Below are 24,752 nucleotides of genomic sequence, written 5' to 3'. Positions count from 1 at the left end.
CAAGGGCAGGAGTAGTGTCCGCACTTCTTTTCAAAGATTTCCCAATGAGCTATCTAAATTACTTGTTTTGCTGGGTGTCATTTGGCCAAAGGTTGCTTAAAAGGAGCTGCCAGCATTGGGTCTGACGACATCTGTTGTAACAAGATTTCACCCGCAGAGAGTTGTGAAACCTGGACCTGTTATAGAAATTATATTTGGCTCCTTGAGTAGTTTCATGAGACTCTCCTATGAGCCAGACTTAGCATTAAATGATAGGGTAGGTTCTGGAATGTGGCCAGCGTCCTAGTATTAAAAGGATCCTTATTCCAGACTGAAAGCTACTACAATGGACATGTATGGGAGACTCTTGTTGGGTGCCAGGGAATCAATCCCGAATCCTAGCACCCCCAGAAGACAGAGGAGACCTGCTCCATGGGGTTTCCCAGGAGGTATCTTTATAAGACACGACCAAGTCTTTTCTGCCCTGGCTGGGTTCCAACCTACCAAACCTTGTGGCTCGGAGCTGAGCAATTAATCATTGTGCCACCAGGGCTCATACGGTGAAGTAACAACAGCCAAATCCACCAAGCACCTCCCCCATTCTCCCCCTTTTAGAAGATGAACCAGGAAGAGGCAGTCCCAGAGCAAGAGAGTTGCCCCAGTCTATGCCAGGGCTTGGGCAGGACGAATTCGATCTTTCTCATTAGCGTTTAGGCATGGCACACAGTAATGACCGTGACTAACATTCACTGGGCAGCTGCTCTGTGTCCGGTGCCAAGCCCTCAACTTGGACTATGTTCTTTCGTTCTCACTACAAGCCAATTGAGGTATGTACCATTTTAACCCCTTTTGGCACACCCTGCCATGATGCCCCTCATTCTTCTCCCTCCCTATAGCCATGACCCACATTCAAAATGCAGACTAGTTTCCTACCCTGTCAATCTAGGCTGGCCTGGTGACTGGATTTGGCCAACAGACTGTAGCCATGATCTGAGTCTGGGCCTCAGGAGGCCTGGCATGCTTCTGCTTGCTCTCTTACCCTTCTGCCATCACTAGGAAAACATGCCCAGGCTAGCTGGCTGAAGGGTGTGAGACATGCGGCGTCGAGCCAGGTCAGCCCAGACACTTCTGCCAATCCCATACTAGATCAGTCGACCCCAAACGTTTGAGGAAGCCTAGCCAAAATAAGCAGTGCTGCCCAGGTGACAACCAACTGACTCCAGACGCATCCGCAATGAGTGCTTATTGGTGAATGCCAGGAGAGCTTTGTGATGGCTTGTGACATAGCACTACTGTGGCAGTAGGCAACTACTGCACCATTTACAGATGGGAAAATAGAGGTTCAAAGCGGTTAACTCGCTTGATCACATTGGTAAGACTAGAGCTGAGCTATGAGACATCGATGCCACGCTGCAGGAAAACTGGATGTAAGCACAAGGCAAGGTCAGTGTTTTATCAACGAACCCTTTCAACCCCAAATCATTTTTGGTTTGCCTGGATTCAGACAGGTCTTCAGCAAAGATCCAGAGGAAATGCTCTTGATGATAATAACTCATACCACTTACTAGACAAAGCAAAGCAAGGGACACTTGGTCACCAGAGAGAAGAGCCTCCCTTTTTGTGCATGACCTGTGTCAAAAGGACCTTGGTCCTACCTTGATCACAACAGGCTTTCTAAGACCAACCCTTGTGAGCAGCAGCCATCTGCAAGGCACGAAGAAGCCTTCAGTGCACGGACATTGCTATAATGCATGTGACTGACTTTCATATGACTTCTGCCACCAACATTATGGCTACATGTCATTTACTCAACCATTGAGAGTAATGGTAAGCAGGGGAAATAGAGAACTTAAAGGATATTAATGGCAGTACATCAATTCAATTATCTTCACTCACTAATGAGTTGAACTCCTAGTGTTCAGAGGTGGCAAGTTCAAACTCCACCACTGCAATTGGACCCATGTGGGTAGTTAAGTCCTCAGGACCAGCTGTAATAGGATGGGGTGGGAGGAGAAACCTGTTCTTAGGAGAAGAATTACTGCTGAAATTGCTTACGCAGAGCAAACTGGAAGAGACTGTAGGTCATCGACAGGATTATTTGAAGACATGAACAATGCCAATCATAAAGGGGGGGGGGATTAAGCTACTGGGATATAGGAATAATTAGTGAATATTCTTACATAGTAAGAGAGGCTTTAATTCTTCACTTAATAAAGTCTAAATCTGAAGTTTAATAAAAGATGTGTTCCCCTTAACTGGATTAACCCTCTGAGTATAGAAGGTATTAACACATAACAGGAGACCAGTGATTTTAACTTTAATTTCATAATTCATCCTATAACAAAGAAAATGCAGAAAATTTGAGGGAGCAACAAAAAAAAAAGCCAATTGGCAGAGTTGAGATCGATGAATAAAGATAAGTAGTTTGGGGACACAGTGTCTATAATGAAATAAATGAGATATGGTTTAATATAGAAGAACTTAGCTCAGCCAAAATGTTCAAAGGGGAACTCCAATTTAACTGAATTTGCTCGAAACTATAGTTACAGCAGAAAAAGTTTTTTCTTGCATCAACACATTATATAAAATTGTTCTTTGGTACATATGCTTGTATTTCTGCCTTCTTAGGTAAAGAACAGTTAAAAAAAGTCCCCTTTGAAAAAAAAAACTTACAGTGGCTTGGGGTCACCGTTCCACACATCAGGGATCACCCTTTAGAATGATGAATGGTGCATACATAAAATACTGGAAATTGAGCTCAGTGTACACACTAAGGTAACTCTATGCCTGGAAAGTTGCTCTTAGATTCAATCTCTGACAATAAGCTTGTTTCTCATTGTTTTTCTTCTGAAAATTAAATGAAAGCAAAATGCAATTGCAGTTTCATAAATTTGAATTAGGTTTTCACTGTGTTTGTCTTTTAAAATTTGAAAACCTGGTAGCAGAACCTATCCCAACTGTTCCCTACCAGTCGTTAGGAAAGCAAGAGGAATTATGTGCCTTTTGTTTTAATTACAATGATTTCAGAATTAGAATATTAGAATATACTTAATGTTAGACTAAATAATCACATAATTTCCTGATAAGGGTGAATTAATTACAGGATTTGTCGCTAAGAAGTCTCGGGTCTCCACATTCCACTTATAAAATTGGTGACGATTCAAGTGTTTTTCAGAGAGAGGTGAGGGAGTGGAACATTGGCTTAGAGCTAGATCACTTGAGATTGAGCCTTACTTAAACCATTTTCATGCTGTGTAACCTTGGGGAAATTACATCACTTCTCTGGGCCTCAGTCCTCGCATCTGAACACTTAATCCTCTATCCTGTCTTTTAGGTCATGTGGATTAGGACTTGTAAAAGAGAGAGATGAGCACCGTCTCTTCATAGTGACAATACATCATGGCATCTCTGGGACCATCCCACGTCCCTATCCTCTATGGAACCTTCCACGGAAGTTTAGCTCAGACGATGTGCCTTTAAATTGTGCACAATCTTCCCCTAAACATGGAAAAGTGAAAGTGTGAGGAAATCCTTGAGGGATTTATAAGAGCGAAGAATAGAAATGTCTTGAATTATAACAGGTTGTAAAGAGCTATCTGTAAATAAAATTCACATATAAAAAATCAAAAGCCCTCTGACTGGTCAGTTCCTGATGTTTAGTTCAGAAAACTGGCTAAGAATGGAGATAGAGAGAAAGCAACCATGAATGTAAAGTTATAAAGTGGCTTGGTTTGGCCTACATGGGATTGGCCAACAGTTAACATTTGGGAGATTTCGTGTAAAATTCCACGTTTCTGACTTCTCTCAGGGAAAAAAAAAATCCCCCAAACCAGCACCCCGGGCCTGCATTCCTGCCATGGAAACAGTTGGTGGGCATTCACTCTCAGCCGAATCCTGGAGAACACATGTACTCCCTTTCACCACTGTTGTGGCCCAGACACCGAGGCCAATAGTCATTTGCCACTGCTCATGGCACTTACCCTGGTTTGTACCTACACGCTGCCAGCTTGACTCGTGTATGTTATTTAACATTATTTGCTGGCTGAGAGAGAATTTGAGCTTGGGGCCTCTGGCTTTTGGCTTGACTTGGTACTATCTATGCAAATTGAAGGCACTGAGCAGCTTTACATTTCAGATCCATCACCCCCAGCCCCTGAGCCAACATGAGCCTCCCCTAGTCTGCTGGCTTCTGAATCTGGAATCTATTTTCTCCTGCCAGCCTGGTCTTCCAGGGTGCCTGCAAGATCCTCACCAAGGAGTTCGAGCTCCCGGGCCATGGCTCCTGGTGGGTACTTGAGTCTTCCCCTCTGATATTAAAGTCCTCCAAGCAACCCAGTTAGTCAGGGACCAATAACCCCATTCTCCAAGTTCTCACTACTAACTCCCTCTCACTAAGGAACCGAGGCTGCCAGACGGAACTCCAGGGATCGCTCTTCGGTTGTTTAAACTGGCACACTCCAATATGGCAGCCGCTGAGCTGCAAGCGGTAACTGAACGCTTGAGATGTAGCTAAGCCAAATTGACATGTGTTCTAAGTATAAAATACACATGGGATTGCAATGGCTTTGCACGAAACAAAGAATAAACACTGTCACATTACAATGTGTTCATTACTTGCTGAAACGATAGCCTCCTAGATATACCGGGTTTAGCTAGTATTCAAACAACTTTCAGCCATTTCTTTTTCCTTTTGTTGTTCAACATGGTTACTAGAACACTTTCAATCACAGACGAGGGTCGCACTCGAGTGCTACTGCAAACCACAAAACAGCTGTCCGTACAGTTCTGCCTGGCCTGTCGCTCAAAGGGTGGCAAGGCCTGAGGGCATCCCCCATGGGAGAAAGCTGGGTTCCACGGAAAGCAGGAGATGGGTCTGTGCACCCTTTCTCAGTGGCTTTCGATTCAAGGACTCTTCCATTCGATACACCAGTCTTCCCTTTCGAATTAGTTTGAATGCATCCCATGGTTGTGAGGGAGGGAGGGAGGGAAGGAGGGAAGGGGTGGGGGTGCATATCCATGCATGCAGCGCACACACATGCTTGCATAAGGGAAGTAATGAAAGGCGCCAGCATGGGACGCTATGTTCCCCAAACACTCTGCTACATAGGTAGGTAAAAGCGATGGTTGGTAAAAGGCAGATATCTACAGGGGTAAATACAGGGAGGATTTTAAAAGTTTGTGGGGGGAAAATCCATTTTCATTGTCCACAAACTTTTTGAACCCCCTCATGCGCTCTTCTCTGCAAACAAAGCCTCAAAGGACATGGCTCCTCTGCACGCTCCCTCAGTATCACTGGTACCACTGCCAACCAGGGAGCAGTTGGGCCAGTCCCGCAATTTTAAGTGCCTCAATATCGCCTCTAGGTGCCCTGGTTGCATAGGGTTACATATTGGGCTATTAATTGCAAAGTCGGCGATTCAAAACCACCCGTTGCTCCACAGGAGAAAGCGAGGGCTTCCTATTTTCATGAACAGTTGCAGTCTCAGAAACTCACAGGGCCAGTTCTCCCGTCCTCTAGGGTCGCTATGACTCAATAGCAAGTTTGGTTCGGTTTGGTTACAGAGCCTCGAAACAGGAGGATGGAGGAGAAGAGCAAGGAATCATGGGGAGGAATCCAAGTCCCAGTTGACAAAGGGAAAACTAAACCGCTCAACAAAACAAGCAAGCCTGGGGGCCTTCACACAGGACTTGGCACAATCCGGTTAAGCCAAGCTAAGTCACAAACGCTTTCGATGACCTGAAAATGTAAACAGTTACTTGCACGAATGCAACCAGTTTTGGCAAATGGGACGTGACCTATCCAAGTCAACTGCCTCTAGCTGATGTTATGAACGACCAAAGTTTGGTTTGATTTTTATTTTATTTCTTTGTGGTGGTTACTGTTTACAAAAAAGTGAATGACACTACGCTCTTGCTACGTAAAAGAAGTCCCTGGACCAACACCAGCAGCATCACATGGGGGAGTCTATTCCATCATTCATAGCAAAACTCCAGGACAGAAGATAACTGCCCCACAGGGTTTGCAAGGTTGCAGTCTGCAAGGAAGCAGACTGCCTCATGTCTTCCCACAGGACAGAGGATGAGTCCACACCACCAAACTTTCAGTTGGCAGCCAAGCACTGAATCACTGGGCTACTAATTCTCCCTGGGAGCCTGTCAAACAAGAAAATCCCTGGATCCTACGCTACACCCGATCCGAATCTGCATTTTTCGTAACCATAGAGATTTATCAATTAAATCTCATCTTCCCTACTAGGCAATACTGTTGACTGAATTTGAGTTATTGCATGCTGCTTTTTCTTTTTCCAAAACCGTTTTCTTGGGAGCTAATACAGATCTCATTATTGTTCCAGAGTTTAATCGCATCAAGCACTATTGTACAATTACTACCACAATCAGTTTCAATGCATTCTCTTCCTTCTTAAACTCTGATATCAGATCCCCTTTGCACCCCACTCCACCCCATGCCCCACTGTACATCCCCCCCCCCAGGAACCTGTCTCTATAGGTTCATCAATTCTGAGCTTCACATCCTCTTGTGATTAACGTATCTATCAACATTTACGAAGTACCTGTGGTAGTTACATAATCTGGTGTCAACTTGATACTATTGAGAGTGCAGGGGTGGAGTTTAACCTGTCAATCAGGTTATAGTCAATGAAGCCGCTGTGTGGGCATGGCCTTCTCCTGAGGATTCTGGGAATTCCTGTCTTCCTCCCTGGGGGAGGGACACATACTCTCTCTGACAATCCTGATGACAAGCCAGATGGAGCTACGCTGATGGAGCCAGAGCTGGAGGAACCACATGGTGACCCACGCCAGCGCTGAGATGCTCCCACACCACTGGATCCACAAAATATGCCACCCACTGGCCTGTGATCTTCCTGCATTCAGCTGTGTGAGTCTAAATAGGAATTTATGAACTAGTATCGACATATGAGTATCGACATATGACATATCGACTTATGGACTTGATCTGGACAGGGCTGGGGTGTCTTCTCAATATATAATTGCTCTTTTATATAAAACTCTCTCTTGTACGCATGAGTGTCTATGAATTTGTTTTAGTCTACCCAGACTAACACAGTACCTGAAGTTTAACCTCTGGCCACATTCATTTCCTTAACAAACTTTTTGGGGAGATAAAACAATAGCCATGTTTCATTGGTGCTAGCGCCTCTGGAATGTGTCCCATTGGGGATCTTCTGCTTTTCTTCTTCTCTGGGCTGTAGCTAACAACACGGAATGTTTTCCTGGTAAATCAGTAGTTCCAGGTGGTTCTTGGATGGGAGCCCTGAAACAAGGCTATAAAAAGCCAGAGTATTTCTCTCTTGGAAGTTTCCAACTTACGTATTCCCTGAGGCAACCAGCTTCAGCCTAACAGAGGGAAATCATTCCATGTCAAATAGATGGACAAACATTGCCCTGCCCTCATGTACTTCCAAATAAGGAGAGAGTGACGCCAAAATCAACTTTATTTTAGAATGTCACACCCTGGTGCATGAAAAATGGCCTTTCACATGAAGACTGAGAAAAACAATCCACATAGCTTTCATATTACTTAAAATTCTTCTACTGCCAAAAAAAACACAAACACCCTCCATTATCCTTTTTTCCATATTCCTCACAGAGCTTATAATGTGACCACTGTGATTATCTGACCAGCCGCCCCCCCCCACACACCCTATTAATCCAACCAAGGAGTGAAAGAGATACAACGAGGATACAGAGACATGAATCCTCAGAGGAACGATTTGCAACAAGGGAATTTTTCAAGTTTGATATAAACTCTCAAACTGGGCAGAAAGTTCTCCAAAAGATCAGATGATAGTTCCAAAAACAAACAAGCAAACATTAACAGAATTAAACAGATTTATGGTATCCCTGAGCAAATCACTGCATATAATACAAATGACCTATTGTGTATAAATATAATCACGTGGTATAGCCAAACATGTGAATAAACATGACTTGATAGACTTTATGCCTCTAAATTCAGTGTTCATTCACCACCTGCAGCCAAACTGCTCTCCTATTCATAGCTGATGGAACTAATCACCAAAGGAGTTTGCTTCATGCCATTTGTAAACTATAATTCATCCGGAAGGAGAACATGCGCATCAAAAGAAATGGACTAATGTCAATTTCCTCATACAAAGTGGCTTACTTCCTCCAATGCAGCGGCAGCACAAAGAGAAACGCACCCTGTTCTGGTGACTAGTCTCTCATGACTTTGAGGCTCACCTAGACTATTATTGCCTTGAGGCTCTATAAGGATATTTCTGCTCCCACCTTCTTGCCCGACTATTTCCCAACCCTTTCCTCCAGCCCTCAACACCTACTCTCCCATCCTCACTCTCAATTGATGACCCTTCGATTTCATGAGAAAACTGAAAGACCTCAACCCACCACTGCTGCCTTACCCACATGCCAGCAGCTGCACCCACAAATGTTGCTTTCGTGGTGTTGCCATAAATGATCCATGCATCGACCCAAAGCCAGTTCCCCCACGGATGAGGCACTAAGGCCCATTCTTGTGGCCAGTTCAGAGAAAGCAGAAATGCTCCTACACTACGCATCGGTTTGTTATTTCTCTCGTCTTAAACTCTCTTGACTCCAACTACCATCCTATGCCACTTTTCTCCCTTAGGGTACAGTTATTCACCCTGGGGTGGGGTGAGGGGTCATGTATTTGTTGACTGTTTCTAGGTGCCTCCTATTCTCTCTCAAATCCCTTTTCATCAAGCCTTTGTTCTCACCATTTTACCCAAACTATTCACAACAACCCTGAAGAGCATCACATTGCTTCATGCAATGATCAGTCCTCATCTCGCCTGCCCTTTTGGTGGTATTTTGCACAGATGACCACTCCTTCTTCTTGATGCACTTTCCTCGCGTGGCTTCCAATGTCCTACATTCTCTTTGTTTTCCCCCTGCCTGATGGTTCATTTCACCACCTCTGTGCTGGTGCTTCATCGACCGACCGCATCTCATGTTCTTGCTCTCAGTCCTTGGTCCCTTCCCTTCACCACACTCACTTTCTTAGAGATCTTTCCCAGCTTTACATTTGTTGCTAATTCTACGTGCTCTATCCCCACCGACCTCTCTCCTGAACTTCGCACTCATCTATCCAACTGCCGCTTTGAGACTTCCCCTTCAAAATCTAATGACATTCTCATAATCAACACATAAAAACTAAAGTATTAATCTTCCCAAAGTATTCACCTTTTCCGCTGAAAAGCACACCTCCATCGATTCATACTTGAAAACCCTCTTACTCTCAGATCCCCCATCCATTCTGTCAGCAAATTACATTAGTTCTAGTTTTCAGAACATACTCAGAATCCAACCATTTCTCACCACCTCTGCTACCACCTGGTCCAAGCCACCATCATCTCTGGCCTGGTTTCTCCAACAGTTTTCTAAGGGATCTCTCTACATATACCCAATGCTCTACAGCAGGGGTTCCCAATCTTCCTCATGCCACAACCCTTTCATACCGTTCCTCATGTTCTGGTGACCCCCAACCATAGCATTATTTTCGTTGCTACTCATAAGTGTAATTTTGCAACTGTTAAGCATTGGCCAACCCCTGGGAAAGGTTCGTTGGACTCCCAAAGGGGTCACGGCGCACAGGTGGAGAACCGTGGCTCTACAATCTTTCTCAACACTGCACCCAGAGAGATCCTTCCAACATAAACCAGATCATGCCAGCAACACCTTGTAATTGCTTCTCATTTCAACACCCAAACCTAACACTGAAACAATAGCCTAGCAGGCCTTACAAAAATCACACCCATTATCACTCTAACTCCAGGGTGGGGAACAGCCCACCTAAGGCCTGATAAAGCCCATGAAATCACTGCCAGCTGACATCTTATGCCGCACCAAGGTAAAGCACTTCCAGCCATCACAATAGGGGTGACTGTGACCAATAATGCCTGAAAACGAAGTCATAAAGATCCAAACAGCCCCTGGCAGAAAACGGGTCCCCATTCCTGCAACCTCACTCTCTCTCCCCCTTGCACATTCTGCTCCCGCCAGAGCCTCCACTATGATTCCCAGACTATCCAAGCATATCCTTGCTTTAGGGTCCTTCGGCCTGGAACATTCTTCTTTCGGATGTCGATCATGTCTAATTCTCTCACCTCCTTCAAATCTTTACCAAATGTCATCTTCCCAGTGAGGCTTCCCCTGCCCCTCTTATTCGATCCTACAACCACTGCCCATACACACCCCTCCAACGCTCCCAATTGCGCTTCACTCTGATCTCTTGTCTTTCCTTTTTTATTTTTCAGTGTCCTTGTCATCTTCAAACACACTGGTTAATTTATGTATTATGTTGGTTTTATATCGACTCCCCTGCCCCCATTGCATTACATGTTGGGCTGAGAACCACAAGGTCAGCAGTTCAACTCCACCAGCTGCTTGCGGGGTGAAAGATGAGGTGGTCTGCGCTCATAACGATTGACAGCCTCAGAAATTCAAAGGAGCAGTTCTACGTGTTGCTATCAGGTTGCTACGCATTGACATCGACTCGATGTCACTGAGTTTGGGTTTGGGTTTTGGATGCCCCCAGCCAAATGTACACTCAGTGAGGGCAGAAAGAAGCCTTTATATTATTTTCTGCAATATCTCAGGTGCTTATAACAGTGCTTGGCATAGACTCCTGAGCCAAAGCCACTGCCATTGAGTTGATTTGGGCTGATGCTAAGTAGGGTTTTCAAGACTGTAAATCTTTACAGGAGCAGAGAGGCTGCTTGTCTTTTTCCCATGGAATGGATGGTGGATTTGAACCGCCAATCTTACAGCTAGAAGTGCAATGCCTAACGCACAGCACCACCAGAGATTCATATAGCATATAATACCTGTTCGATACTGATCTATTGAATACATGAAGCTCTCGTTAGTTGGTGTAGCTAACAGAATCATTGGTTCCATTATGGCAATCAAAACTAGGTATGTGGATGTTCATTACACTATTCTACTTTTTACATTTTTAGACATTTCCAAGTTCAAAGGAGTTTTGTGGTGGTGGTTTGTGATTTTTTTTTTTAAAGTAGTCACTGAGCAATTTGGGTGCAGTTAAATGTTACCCCTTTGAAGGTTGGGGGAGAAAGGATGACAGAAGGAGATAAACGCAAACTTGAATTTAATTTAGAGGCAGTTAGTTATTGTTTCAGAAATTACAAGCCCCTTCACCTCTGGATCTCCAGCTTCCAAGTATCTAAAACTAAGAGGTGTGAGAGAACACCTCTAGCTTTCACCATCACCAAAGTTCAGCTGCTCAGTCATGATATGATCTAGGGCCCTCTCTTTCCCTAAGCATGACCTTCACACATTGGGCTTCTGCCGGATCAGTTCTGACTTCATGCGACATCATTCCATATTCATGTTCTCGTTTCTAGATTCTCTCATTTTCATGATGGCTTTCTACAACTTGCGAATGGTTGGAACCGACACTGCTCTCTAGACCCATCCCTGGAAGAATTGGAAGGCAGCCATAGGCTGACTGATGTGACTGGAAGCACGACTTACCATCTCCTTTTTGTCTTCCTGGAAGTGCACATCCACGAACATTTTCCCAACAACATAAGGGAGGGCACTTTCGATGAAGTTTACACATTTGTCCCACTGAGGCAACAAAGTTGTGGTCCCCTGGATTACCTGTGGAAGATCATGAATTCAGATTGAGCCTCATTCGGGAGCAAACCCAGGACTAAAGAAAAGTCAAGGCACCTGTAGAAAACACAGTCAACAAAGGCTTGCAGACCTCCGTCCATTTGCCCAGTCAGGTCAGACCACCAGAGAAAAACAGTTTCACAGTGAAAACTGATGTAGGTCTCCTTTTCCTCTGAGATGTTCCATTAAGCAATGTAGGTAGTGAGGCAATCTAGGTATATGCGGATGCTGCCTAAATGCCCAGGTAGTATTGAATACTGAAAACACCGCTTCTAACAGGAAAGGTTGAGGATCAATGGAAACGATGATGTGTCCTGCTCAGAGGGGCTTTCAATCCTCTGGGCAGTAGACTCCCAAGGTGGAGCAGGAGAATGTAGAGTACTATGCACACCCCAGGGAACGTACTGACAAGGTGCCATAGTGAAGAACCCACTGACGTAAGTACTTTCCCCATCTGTCCCTTGATACCATTTGTAAACACGTGAACAGGTCCCCAAGCAGGACTTGGAAGGCTCTTGTGGATGAATGAGAGAAACAAATATCATTTAAGCTGCCCTTGGAAAGGGGGTGGGGCTGGTGAGAGGGATGCACAGTTCGCGACAGAGGTTATTTGGGCAGAGCAAAAGGATTTCCACTGAAGTTCGTCTATTCTCCCTCTACTTTCTGGTCGCAGCACCCCTCTCAGGGCTAAGAAATGAATCTATTTTTTAAAGCTTGAGAGAAAGAGATCCCACAACCTTCTTTGGCAATTCCACATTAGATTGAGCCCTTCACACTCAAGAAACATCCCCTCATACCTAACCTCAATTATTCACACACTGCCTCTCACACCTCTCTCGCTCTGGTTCTCTTCACAGTGGGGGAGGAAAGCAGCTGGGTACCACTTTTCATGTGATCCATAGGAGTTAAAAATACACACAAGCACACATGCACAGAAGAGCTACTTTTTTCCAGCTTAACCCTTTTACATAACCTAAATATATGTAGTCGGGTGTTCTTTTGTTTGTTTGTTTTGCTTGTTGTTGTTGCTGCTGTTCCCTATAAAGCTTTATATTCTAGTAACTTTATAGGGCTATAATATATTCAAAATGCTTGAGGTACTCCCTCAAGAGTGACGGCCCACGAAGAATTTCTCTAAAACATCTGTTCAGTGAAACCATAGCTAATAAGATTCGTCATTCGCTTAATTTGAAATGGAAGGAAAACTTAAATAAACTTGAAAGGCCACTCCAAAAAAGGCACAAAAGCCTGGAGCCCTCTAGTGGTAGTCATCAGAGAGTTATTCAGACAAAAGACTCGAAAACAAAGGGGAAGAAAGGGACATCTGTGTACTTTAAGAGCGAATGACAACTGGAAGAGAAGCAAAAATCAGAAGAGCCAGGTGAGGGGTGAAGGAAAACATGTTAGGTAGTTGAGCAAGGCCTCCGAAGAGACTAAGTTTAGGCTTATTTGGCCTACCGGAATTAGAACTGACTCTAAGATTGAAGATCTAGGCAGAGTTAATAGACAACTCTCCACCCCAGTAGTCAGATGGAACTACCATTTGTCATGCACGTGCTTGGAGTACTCAAAATACTGAAAATAAAGGGACATTACAAGTACATCACTTATAAATATTTTAACTGTAACTAGAGTGGCCCAGGTACGAATGCTGAAAAGAAATGTTAAGAAAGGGAGAGTTGAGAAGCGATATGATGGCGTCAGGTACCATCCTAAATACCTTCATATTGTACTATCCAAGTAGAGCTTGAGTATATTTCAGTACATGCAAATTATAGCTAAAATTCCTTACATTAATTTTTAGTAGAGCTTGGCCTGCAAAATTTCTTCTCTCTAATTCCTACAGGTGATTCTTATTCAATCAGTTAATATACAGATTGTTCCGGCAAGTAAAATTTATTTAGCAATGCAACCTTGCCACATCCTTGAACTTACCCTTGAGAATTCCAGCCACCTATATTGAAAACGCCTGCTGAGGTTTGGAATTCTGGAATACACCATCCTCCACACTAAATAGTTGGCAATGGTCCTGTTAACACAGAGAGATTGAGAGAGAGAGGGAGAGAGATGAGCATTTATTGTATTTTTGGTCGATATGTGATGCTCTGCAGAACACCTTGGGAAAAATTGTTGGCAAGACTCCACAGAAGAACTTCTTGCTCACGAAAAAATGCAGAACTTTCACTTGAGGAAGTGATATAATGTCAATAAGCTCAACCCAAAGTGTCCAACATTGGTGTGCTTTTCACCACCTAATACAGACCGAGGAAATGCGGACTCCAGCCCTTGCTGCAGAGTACACATAATGCTTTCCCTCCATGGGCCCAGAACCCACTGGTGCTCAGCTCTCCGTGTCTAGAAACTGTCAGTGCCTCCTAAGTATGCGGTGACTTCATATCATGCAGATGTGCTCTTTGCCTCTCGAAATAAACAGCAATCCTTTATTCGCCTATACCAATTACATAGATTGGCACCAAGGCTCTCGACGACGGTACAGATGCCCTTGCGCGTGTCACCTAGCCTCTCTGGTTTTACTTTTCTATGTCATACAAACGAGGGTGGACACTGCCTCCTGGGATTATTGTGAAGTCAAAATAAGTCATGCAAGGCTTGCCAGAGAGTAGATTCTAGGGTGTGTGTGTGTTTTGAGGGGGTAACTATTTACTTCCAAACATATGAACAACCCCAAGCACACATGTAACGCTCATAGGAGGTATTATTAAACATCTTCAAGCGTTGCCTTCCCTATAAGCAAAAGCATGTCCTAACCTCAGAAGTATGTGTGGTCTAAGTTTATTTCTGGTTCAATCGTGATGATGGCTTTTTAATGGTCCATCCCCTCCCCAGTTTCGCTATCAACCATGGTGACTCATAACACACATTCCGGAAAAGGCTCTGGGGTCAGCCAGTCAAGTGAGAGAAATGTGCCATGGAGAAGCGAGCTGGCCCATCAAGAAAAACCCCCACCCGCCTTTGCACGGGGCTCTAACCCAGTCCACATGCACTCCTCTCAAGGAACATGTGTTTCAACATATATGCCCAATACATGCTCATTTACGTTACTTACAGATATACTAATGGACACAGATAGTGGGGCTAGTTGTAAACACACATAGGAATAGAAATTTAGAAAGTTAAGGACGCAAAAATATCTGTTTAAAATCTTCAGTCGGTTCCACAAGCACCATTAGTTAATTCTATAAGACACATTATCCACATCGCATGAGTTTAGACAGTAATGACAGTGGCTGCAAATCCACATTTCAGACAGTCTTCTTGGCTATTTCAACAGGTCAGGACTATATTTGTGTCCAAACTGGTTAGACCACCGGTGCCTTTACCTTATCCTCTGGCTAGCCAAGATGGCATACTGGAGTGAGAGAGGTTATTTTCTGGCCATTCACTTGTGCTTACGTTATTAATAACAACTTTTGTTTCTGGTTCTCTTCAAGCATTTTTAAATCCCTTGTCCATATGGGGAGGATGAGTTGCAACGAGATATCATCATCCATAAACCTACAGGACCATGTCAATTGCTTGACAAAATACCAAATGGAAACACACAAGTCAGGGTGATATCAACCCCAGCTTGTATGCTATATGCGTCTAATGACAGAACCATGTCTACCTACACATTAGAAAGCAAGAGAACCTACTAATCTTCTAACTTTATAAAAAGATCAACAGAGGCTCTACAATCGTCTTGCATCCAGTGGACGGTGGGAAGAATGTGCACACCCCTTGGGAGGCTACTGTCCTAACCAGCAATAGGCAGCCTTTGCCCATGCTCTGTTGAGACCACTATGATAAGCTCCAAAAGAATGACTACAAATCACATACTCAGTTTGGAGCTTTGGGCCTTACATCTCTACTCCAGAGCAGAACAAGAAGCAGTCCCTGAACCCTTCCTATCGGCCAAGGATTGCGCCAGATGCCAGGAGGACTACAAAGCAATGGGAGGCCAGCCCCTCCAGTTAGGGAATCTAGTTTGAGAAAAACAACTTCAGATTTGGGCTGCAGGCTTTTTCCTGTCTGGAACACATTATAGGAACACAAGGGATCCTTCATTCATTCTACTTGGCCAATCCATTCGTTTGTTTGTTTTTTCCATCATTTTATTGGGGGCTCAAACAACTCTTATCACACTCCATATATATATCCATTGTGTCAAGCACATTTGTACATTTGTTGCCCTCATCACTCTCAAAACATTTGCTTTCCACTTGAACCCTTGATATCAGCTCCTCTCTTTTTCCCCTCCCTCCCCGCTCTCCCCTCCCTCATGAACCCTTGATTATTTATAAATTATTATTATTGTTATTATTTTGTCACATCTTACACTGTCCGACGTCTCCCTTCACCCACTTTTCTATTGTCCATCCCTCAGGGAGGGGGTTATATGTAGATCCTTATAATCAGTTCCCCCTTTCCACCACACCTTCCCTCCATCCTCCCAGTATCAATGACTCTCAGCACTGGTCCTGAAGGGATCATCTGTCCTGGATTACCTGTGTTTCCAGTTCCTATCTGTTCTAGTGTACATCCTCTGGTCTAGCCAGATTTGTAATGGCCAACCCATTCTTAGTGCCTACATTCACAATGTTGGTCCTAGGTGTGAGGGAGATGGAGAGGTGAGAAAGATATTGTTCCTGATTTTCAGTAACTTTCCATGGAACAAAGATGAGACAGGAGCATAAACACTGATACTGCAGACCCAAGCAGCCAAGCAGGAAGACACACAAAGTTTGTCCCTGATATCTTACCGAAGTAGGGCACACCTCAGGCTGGGGGAGAAGGGCAGGTTCAGGAGAGGGACGGGACTTGGGCTGTGCCTAACCATAGGAAGGTTTTGATGTGTGCTCCCAGGAAGTGAATTCTACACTAACTACTGTGGGAAGAAGCAGATGCGAGGGTGAGCAGAGTCACCGCCTGAGGAGGTGAATGGATAGACCAGTGACATCGGGTAGACTTGGGCAGCAATCACAGGGAAGAATGATCCAAGAAGCAAAGGTATGCATGGACTTACTTGTGCTTACTCATGAATCTGTAGCACGTCACCACATCAAAGATTGTGCATCTCTTACTTATTGGTTAATCGGCTCCCCTACAGGAGCTGTCAAACTCCAGTGCCCAGACCCTGATCTACCACCAGGTCTGTGTGGTCATCAGTCTTAAAATACTGTTTGTGAGGTGTGAGCCAGGTGCTGGTTCCATGGGTCACCAGGCAGCAAATGTTCCTAATGAGTTCCAAGAGATTCTGTCAAATGGGCAGTGGTGAGCCAGACCAATGGGGGAAGAGGCTAGAATGGGGCCTGATAGTTGCCAAGGAAGAGGCAGTACGGCAAGAAGTGACCTGGAGGTTGGAGAAGTGCAGGCCTGTCCAGTGCCCCTACCCTCATGCGAGGTAGGCACCTCACAATGTCGGTCACCCTCACAGCGCACCTCTAGGACAGAGGACTCTAGTCTTGTGACACCAAAGAAAATGTGAGGCTGAGACCCCAAAGAAGCTCCTCACAATCATGGAGTCAGTGGGGCTCAGCCACCCCACCCTCACAAAGAAACAAAACCAATTACGAGAGGCCTTCCAAAAGCTCATGGGAAAATCCCATTGTTTTTTACTTCCATTTTCCCACTAACTTTGGGAAGCCCCTGCCTGCATAGGCATTTCTAGGATGGGACCCCACATTAAGGATTGTCTTTAAATCTCCCCCAGTGAATTCCAATGTGCAGCCAAGTGTGAGAACCACTATGAGACGGTATGGCTGTTAAGGCAGGGCCAGGTGAGTCGGACTCAAAAGTCTGGGTGATTCCTAGCCAGTCACATAGACCCGAACCCACTCTGACAATGGTGCCTCATTGAACTATGTGAGTGCCAGTATCCATCTACCTATCTATCTAGCTAGCTATAGTGTGTGTGTGTGTGTGTGTGTGTGTGTGTGTGTGTGTCCTTCTCTGCCAAAGCATGACTCAGACTCGGCGCACCTTGCAAGAGCTGGGAGAGTTGGAAGGTGGCACGAGGGGGAAGCTCAAGCCATGAGACGATGCTGCTGCTGAGGTCCTCGGCACGACAGTAATATGCTGACAGGACGCTGTGGCCTGCCGCTCTGAGTGCAGTTATTACCGTGCCAGAAACAGATCTGACCGTAAGGACTGAATCACTGCCGCCTAATGCTCAGAGGTGCGTATAGATACATATAAAAAACAACACAAAAATCAGACTTGGCAACAGTCCTTGAAAATAACACATAATCACTCTCTTTATCTCTCTCTCTCTTTCTCTCTTCTCCCACACCCCCCAACCCCATTTCCTGAAAAGCATGTTCAGCAACACAGTAATTTCCCCCAAATAGCAATAAATAGCGAAAAGCAAAACAACCCAGGAGAGTAGCCACCACTAAGAGGGTGGCATGGAATCATTTCCCAAAGTCTCGGACTCAGAAGGATTTTTGTGGGGTTTTTTAAAGGAAGTATTTGCTGCCCTGTTCTCAGTTAGTTCCAGCTTATATTTGGTTTGCAATGAGCACTCTATGGGAAACCAGAACACGTCTCTGGACGCTGCCACACAAACGACAATCAAATGTGATTAGCAATGTAAAATATAAAAAATTCTCACTGTAATATGCACACATTTGCCCGCCGCTATGAGTCCATTCTGGCACACAGTAACCCTATACGGCAGCATAAAATTACTCCCTGGGGTTTCCAAGTGTTATGGAAGCAGAAAGTCTCATCTTGCCCCTACACTGTGGCTATTGGGTTCAAACTGCTAATCTTGAGATTACCAGTCCAACTGTAACCCACTATATACCACCAGGGTTCCCTGTGCTTTGTAAATAAAGTATTATTATCCAGGGTTTAGAACCAGCATGACCCCCAGCTAAGACTATACCTTTTCATCCCAGACATACTAAATCTTAATCTGCTTTTTAACAAGGAGCCAGGCGATTCTGAAAGAGCCCAAGGTAATTCGTATGCTTACATGAGACTTTTGTGTATACACTCACGCATACGTAAAAATCTCCTGGGAAGGCACGATCGCTGAAGACAAAATGGGTGCACAAGCAAATGTGGTAAAGAAAGCAGATGCTGCCCGGCTATCAAAAGATATAGCATCGGGAGTCTTAAAGGCTTAAAGTTAAACAAGTGACCATATATCAAAGAAGCAACAAGCCCACACAGAAGAAGCACATTAGCCTGTGCAATCATGAGGTGTCAATGGGATCAGGTAACAGGCATCAGAAGACTCAAAACAAGCAAACGCACATATTGTTGAGAACACCGGAGGTTGGAACAGAGAACCAAAACCCATCTGTAGACTATGGAACATCCCCTCACAGAAGGGTCACAGGGAAGGGATGAGTCAAACAGGGTGAAGTATACCACTGATGAAGTTTAATATTCCTCTGGTTCCTTGAGGCTTCCCTACCCCCACCCGCACCCACCCCCACACCCCCACTATCATGACCCAGGTCCTGCCTTTCACTTCAGGCTAGGCCGGAACAGGTAAACAGGTACAAACGAGAGCTCATGACACATGGAATCCAGGTCAGATAAATCCCTCAGGTACAGAAACAGGAGTAGTGATACCAGGAGGGTAGGAGGAAGGAGAGGAAGGGGGAAGAAACCAAGGAGAAAGGGAGACAGCTGTCCGTGTAAAATATAAACAATGATTCATAATTGATCAAGGATTCACGAGGGGAGGGTGGGGGAAGGAAGGTATAAAGAGCAGCTGATAGCAAGGGCTCAAATAGAAAGTAAATGCTTAAAAATAATGATGGCAACATATGTGCAACGATGCTGGGTACAATTGAATTGCGATGGCTTGTTCTAAGAGCTGCAAGGGCCCCTAATAAAATGATCTGACATAAATAAATAAATCTCCCGGGAAGCTTGTGGAACCTGTGGGCTGTGACTCAGTGTATCAAAGTTAAAAACACAAATTCTCAGCAGGGGTTGGAACTGGAAGAGTCAGTTCAAAGCCTTGCTAGTATCGAGTTCGGAGAAGAGAGAGAGTTTCTGGAGCGCTCTCCAAAGTACCTACAACCCAAGTTGTTTCTGCTAAATTGGTTGCTGGGCAGGAAACAGCTACGTGAGAGGGACTTGTTTTTGTCTTTATCTTAAAATGAAGTTTTCGATGTACATAATGTCTGCAAGGAACTTTTCTATCGATGTCTTCTCCCGCTCTCGTTCTCTGTGCTTACGTTTGTTCAAGTTCCCAGTTTGACAAGAACCAGATTCAAATCTCCCCCTAATCACAGTCTTTCCTGGTCTCTTTTGTAATGAAAAGTCCTATAATTCTAAAGTGTAATCATTACCATATAGATGATTTTTCCCCTAAAACAGGCAACCAAGGGCCATTCTATTTCCTGGCTGCAAATTAAGCATTTTTTGGAAATCAAATTAATACAATGTCCAAAAGAACCTACTACCTTATAACTGAAGGGAACACACACACGGGACGAAATTAGCTCACCGGCTGCTAAAGAATGGATATATAGCATGGCAAACTCCACCTTCCGAGTGAAACGACCACCAAAGCGTCAAGGATGCCGAGAAACTCAAATTTTTTCCAAAGGACGACATTGACTCTGCAGCTCTGGGAGATGGACATATTTGATCAGAGCACACGGGAGCAGATGAAGGGGCAGGAGGAGAGAGTGGAGCACAGCCTGGCCCACCAGGCCGTGATGATGATGTTCCTGAGTAGAGCAGCCAGTCCACAGAGAGAACAACATGGCTGGCCCCACTATGAGACATGATGCCCCTCAGTGACTAAGGGCAATACAGGGGACAGCACCGGAGACACAGTGTGGGAATTGCACCTGACCTGATCCCACCACACCGAGGCAAATCACTGGGGGAGTGCAGCGGAACAGCAAGGGAATGGAGTGGCAAGGTCCCCAGGGAATGCTGAAAATGGACTTCGGGGCCAGGGCGTGGTGCCCCAACAGACTGGACTGGAAAAAGCTCCTAAGGGCCAGCAAACGATCCCTGAACTAACTACAAGCTTTTCTCTTGTGAACTGTTTTATTCTGTTCTTTGTCAGGGGTTTGTTTTTGTTGTTTTCTTGTCTGGTTGTATACTGTTGCTTTGTTTTCCTCTGTCTGGTTTTCGTGCATCTTAGTGACTCCACAGGTCTGTCTGAGTAGGACAGGCTGGATGAACTATCTGGAGGAAAAACAACGGGACCGACAGTTTTGGGGGGACTTGGGGTGGGGGGGTGGGGGGGTGGGGAGGTGGTGTTGACGAACCCAGGGACAAGGGAAAAACATGGGACCCCAAATGGTAGAGAGGTGGGAGTGGCAGGCCTGCTGGGAAATGATCAAGGGTAAGGTTGCTTAGAGAAGAGGTATACTCTAGCCCAGGTGGCGATGAAGCATGGTAGTGGGGCAGGAGGAAAGTCAAGGGAGATGGAGGAAAGAGCTGGGAGTCAAGGGGCATTCATGGAGGTCTGGACAAAGACATGTACATGCAAATATATATAGGAGGATGGGGAAGTAGATCTATGTGTCTATATTTATAGGTCAAGTATTGGGGTGGCGGAAGGACCTTGGGCCTCTACTCAAGCACTCCCTCTATGCATGAATACCTTCTTTTATTAAATTGGAACTCTATGATGCTCACTCTCCCGACACAACGGCTGGAGCCAAGGTGTGTGAACAAGTGGATGTGGTGAAGAAAGCTGATGGTGCCCGGCTATCAAAAGAGATAGTGACTGGGGTCTTAAAGGCTTGAAGATAAACAGGCGGCCATCTGGCTCAGAAGCAACAAAGTCCACATGGAAGAACACACCAGCCTGAGTGAGCGAGTGGTCCCAAAGGGATCAGTAACCAGGCATCAAAGAACAAAAAATCATATCATTGACTGCACACCTCCATGATGGGATCGCTGAGGACAAATGGGTGCATGGGCAGGTGTGGTGAAGAAAGCTGATGGTGCCCGGCTATCAAGGGAGATGGTGTCTGGGGTCTTAAGGGCTTGAGGGTGAACAGGCGGCCATCTAGCTCAGAAGCAAATGGGCCCACGTGGAGGGGGCGCACCGGCCAGTGCGATCACGGGGTGCCCAGGGGACCAGGTGTGGGGCATCATGCAAAAAAAAAAAGATATAAGTGTGTGTATGTATGTGTATATATGTGTATATGTATATATGTATGTATATATATGTATATATATATCATGTTGGATGGGGGGGGAAGTGCAGGGTGGAGACCCAAGGCCCAGGTGTCGACCAGTGGAGATCCCCTCATGGAGGGGCTTGGGAGAGGAGATGGGTTAGTTAGGGTGTGAGGTAGTATCGATGAAGAACACAGCTTTCCCCCGGATCCTGGATGCTTCCTCCCCCCAGCTACCATGGTCCGAGTTCTGCCTTGCGGGGCTGGGTGGGACAGGGGCTGTACACTGGTGCATGTGGGGGTTGGAGGTACGGGGAGTCCAGGGTGGATGATGCCTTCGGGACCAAGGGTGTGGGGGACGATGCTGGGAGAGTGGAGGGTGAGTGGGTTGGAAAGGGGGAACTGATTGCGGGGATCCACGTGTGACCTCTTCCCTGGGAGAGGGACAGCAGAGGGGGGGGGAGGGGAGACTCCGGATGGGGCAAGATATGACAAGACAACGATGTGTAGATTGCCGGGGGCATATGGGGGAGGGGGGAAGGGGGAGGGAGGAGGGGAAAAAGGGGAGGACCTGATGCGGGGGGCTTGGGTGGAGAGCAGGTGCCTTGGGGGTGATTGGGGCAGGGAATGTATGGATGGGCCTTATACAATTGATGTGTGTATATGTATGGAGTGTGGTATGAGTTGTATGAGTCCCTAATAAAATGTAAAAGAAGAAAAGAGAAAAAAATGATTAGGGCAAAGACTGTACAGATGTGCTTTATACAATTGATGTATGTATATATATGAACTGTGAAAAGAATTGTATGAGCCCCAATAAATTGTTAAAATTAAAAAACAAAAACAAAAAAAATGATTAGGGCAAAGAATGTACAGATGTGCTTTATACAATTGATGTATGTATATGTATGGACTGTGATAAGAGTTGTATGAGCCCCTAATAAATTGTTTTAAAAAAAAAAAAGAAAAATGAGTGGGAAATCATTTGGGGCATATTTTAAGCTGTTTCAGAATTAGGGAGTACTTACAAAGAAGTTCTCTTCTAGATTGTGATAAGAGCTTCATGACCCTCAATAAAAAGATTTATTAATTTTAAAAAAAGAAAATGATTAGGGCAAAGAATGTACGATGTGCTTTATACAATTGATGTATGTATATGTATGGATTGCGATAGGAGTTATATGAGCCCCTAATAAAATGTAATAAAAAAAAAGAAGTTCTCTTCTGTACCGAGTCCATTCAAAACCTAATCATAACACTGTCCTGGGACACCTGTGAAAAATACAGATTCTTTCTCCTTTGCAGAAGGCGGTGGATGACAGTGGGTGGCCAAGGTAAGTGTGTAAGAGCCACACAGGAAATAAGCTTCTGTGAGTTCCCTCTCACCATAACAGAGGGAAGGGAAGAAAGTGGTAACCAAACAGAGTGCATTGAAGAGATGACTAGAGAAAATCAAAGGGAGAAACCTGATTTGCACGGTTAAACCCTGCCACGTGATTCCTTCCTCTGATGCACGATGGGCCTGATCTGGCTTCCAACATTTTCGGTATTTGTTTGTTTGTTTGTTTTCGGCTTGTTCATATTGGGGCTTATCTCAGATATGTTATGTCCTTGGGAATGGCCCTCTTGAATGCTTATTATATGTTTTTATTTTCAGTAAATGAAACCCAGGATTGATGAACTTATAGGGACCGCAAGTAGAATAATAGATTTTTGGGGGGGGAGGGGGTACAGTGGTGGTGGGGTGAGGTGTAAAAGGGAGGTGCTGTCAAGGAGTTCAAGAAGGGAAAGAATGTTTGTAAACGGATTGTGGCAGCAAATATACAATACTATTTGATGTGACTGAACTATGGAACAAAATGCTATGTGTATTACCTCCAAATACAATGGTTTTGAAGAAAAATACAGATTCCTGGGCCTCACTACAAATGTACCAATCAGAATCTATGGGGGAGGAACCTGGAGATCTATATTTTTAGCAAGGGCCCAATGCTGCCGGCATTACTAATACATGCAGCACTTTTTGGAAGACCACAGGGCGATACAGACCATTAACATGCGCTGCTGCTAACCAAAGACTGGCAGTTCAAATCCACTCAGGCCTGGCAAGCTACTCTTGAAAAGATCGGCCGCTGGAAAATTGTGGGGAGCACAGGTTTACACTGACACACTTGTCGATCATCCATTCAGAGGAAACTGAAACACGTGCACGGGGACACACACTCCTGCCTCTAGACCCAACTTGTCATTCTGAAATATCTCAAAGAATGCCTGCTTCTCCCTCAATGGTAGACTTTCGAGTGTGTTCACTTTTCTGGCTGTATTGTCTTTAAATGCACATATTGCTCTTAGGATCAGAGGAGAACGCCTGAAAAAGAGCAGCCGCTTTTCAAAGGTGTCTTCATGTCTCCACAGGCAAGGCTTTATGTTAGCGTTCACTGGAACGACACTGTGCGTGCCGCCTGGCAACACAGTCTTGTCTGAGCCCAAAGAGGAAAATGTGCTTTTTAACCCTAGCCCAGCAACTAGCTGAGTAAACTGTCCCTGCCACCTAGTTGACTTTTCTGTGCTTCGCTATCTGGAGCCAGACAGGAATGGCTCAAGAAACACGCAAAATCTCCTTTCCCGGGCATGTTTAGGAGTTCCTTTCTTTGTGATGGCAAAGTAGCAGAGCGCCACATTCTGCAACCGTCTTTACATTGAGAACAACCTGCCAGTCCCTGCGGTTGCTTCATCAGTGCAATTTTTCTACCGCTCTCCTAGCGGCCTCATTCTGTGCCGTGTCGACATGTTCGCCGAGCGCCACGAAGTGCCTTTACCGGCTGAAAAAGAAACCAGAAACACACACAAAAGCAGCAGAAGGCCAAAAACTGAACTGGCAAGAAACATGAGAAAATGTCCGTGTCGAAATCATTTTCTTTTGAGAGAGAAAATAACATCATTATATTACTAGAGTCCACAACTGATCAACAATTGAGC

General features: G+C 45.0%; 1 protein-coding gene across 1 annotated transcript in view; it reads right to left on the bottom strand.

Annotated features, from left to right (window-relative positions):
• Window positions 1–24,752, bottom strand: part of PHEX (phosphate regulating endopeptidase X-linked) — a 228,224-nt gene that overhangs the window by 134,513 nt on the left and 68,959 nt on the right. Inside the window, exons 10-11 of the mRNA XM_075538878.1 lie at window positions 13,597–13,690; window positions 11,518–11,646 (exon numbers count right to left, since the gene is read on the bottom strand). Coding sequence (XP_075394993.1) covers window positions 11,518–11,646; window positions 13,597–13,690 — 223 coding nt within the window. The remainder of the gene's footprint in view (window positions 1–11,517; window positions 11,647–13,596; window positions 13,691–24,752) is intronic.

Source organism: Tenrec ecaudatus, chromosome X, assembly GCF_050624435.1.
Source record: "Tenrec ecaudatus isolate mTenEca1 chromosome X, mTenEca1.hap1, whole genome shotgun sequence".
In the NCBI taxonomy this organism is placed as follows: domain Eukaryota; kingdom Metazoa; phylum Chordata; class Mammalia; order Afrosoricida; family Tenrecidae; genus Tenrec; species Tenrec ecaudatus.
The sequence above is the reverse complement of the archived record's forward strand: the minus strand, read 5'-3'. Positions and strand labels throughout refer to the sequence as shown.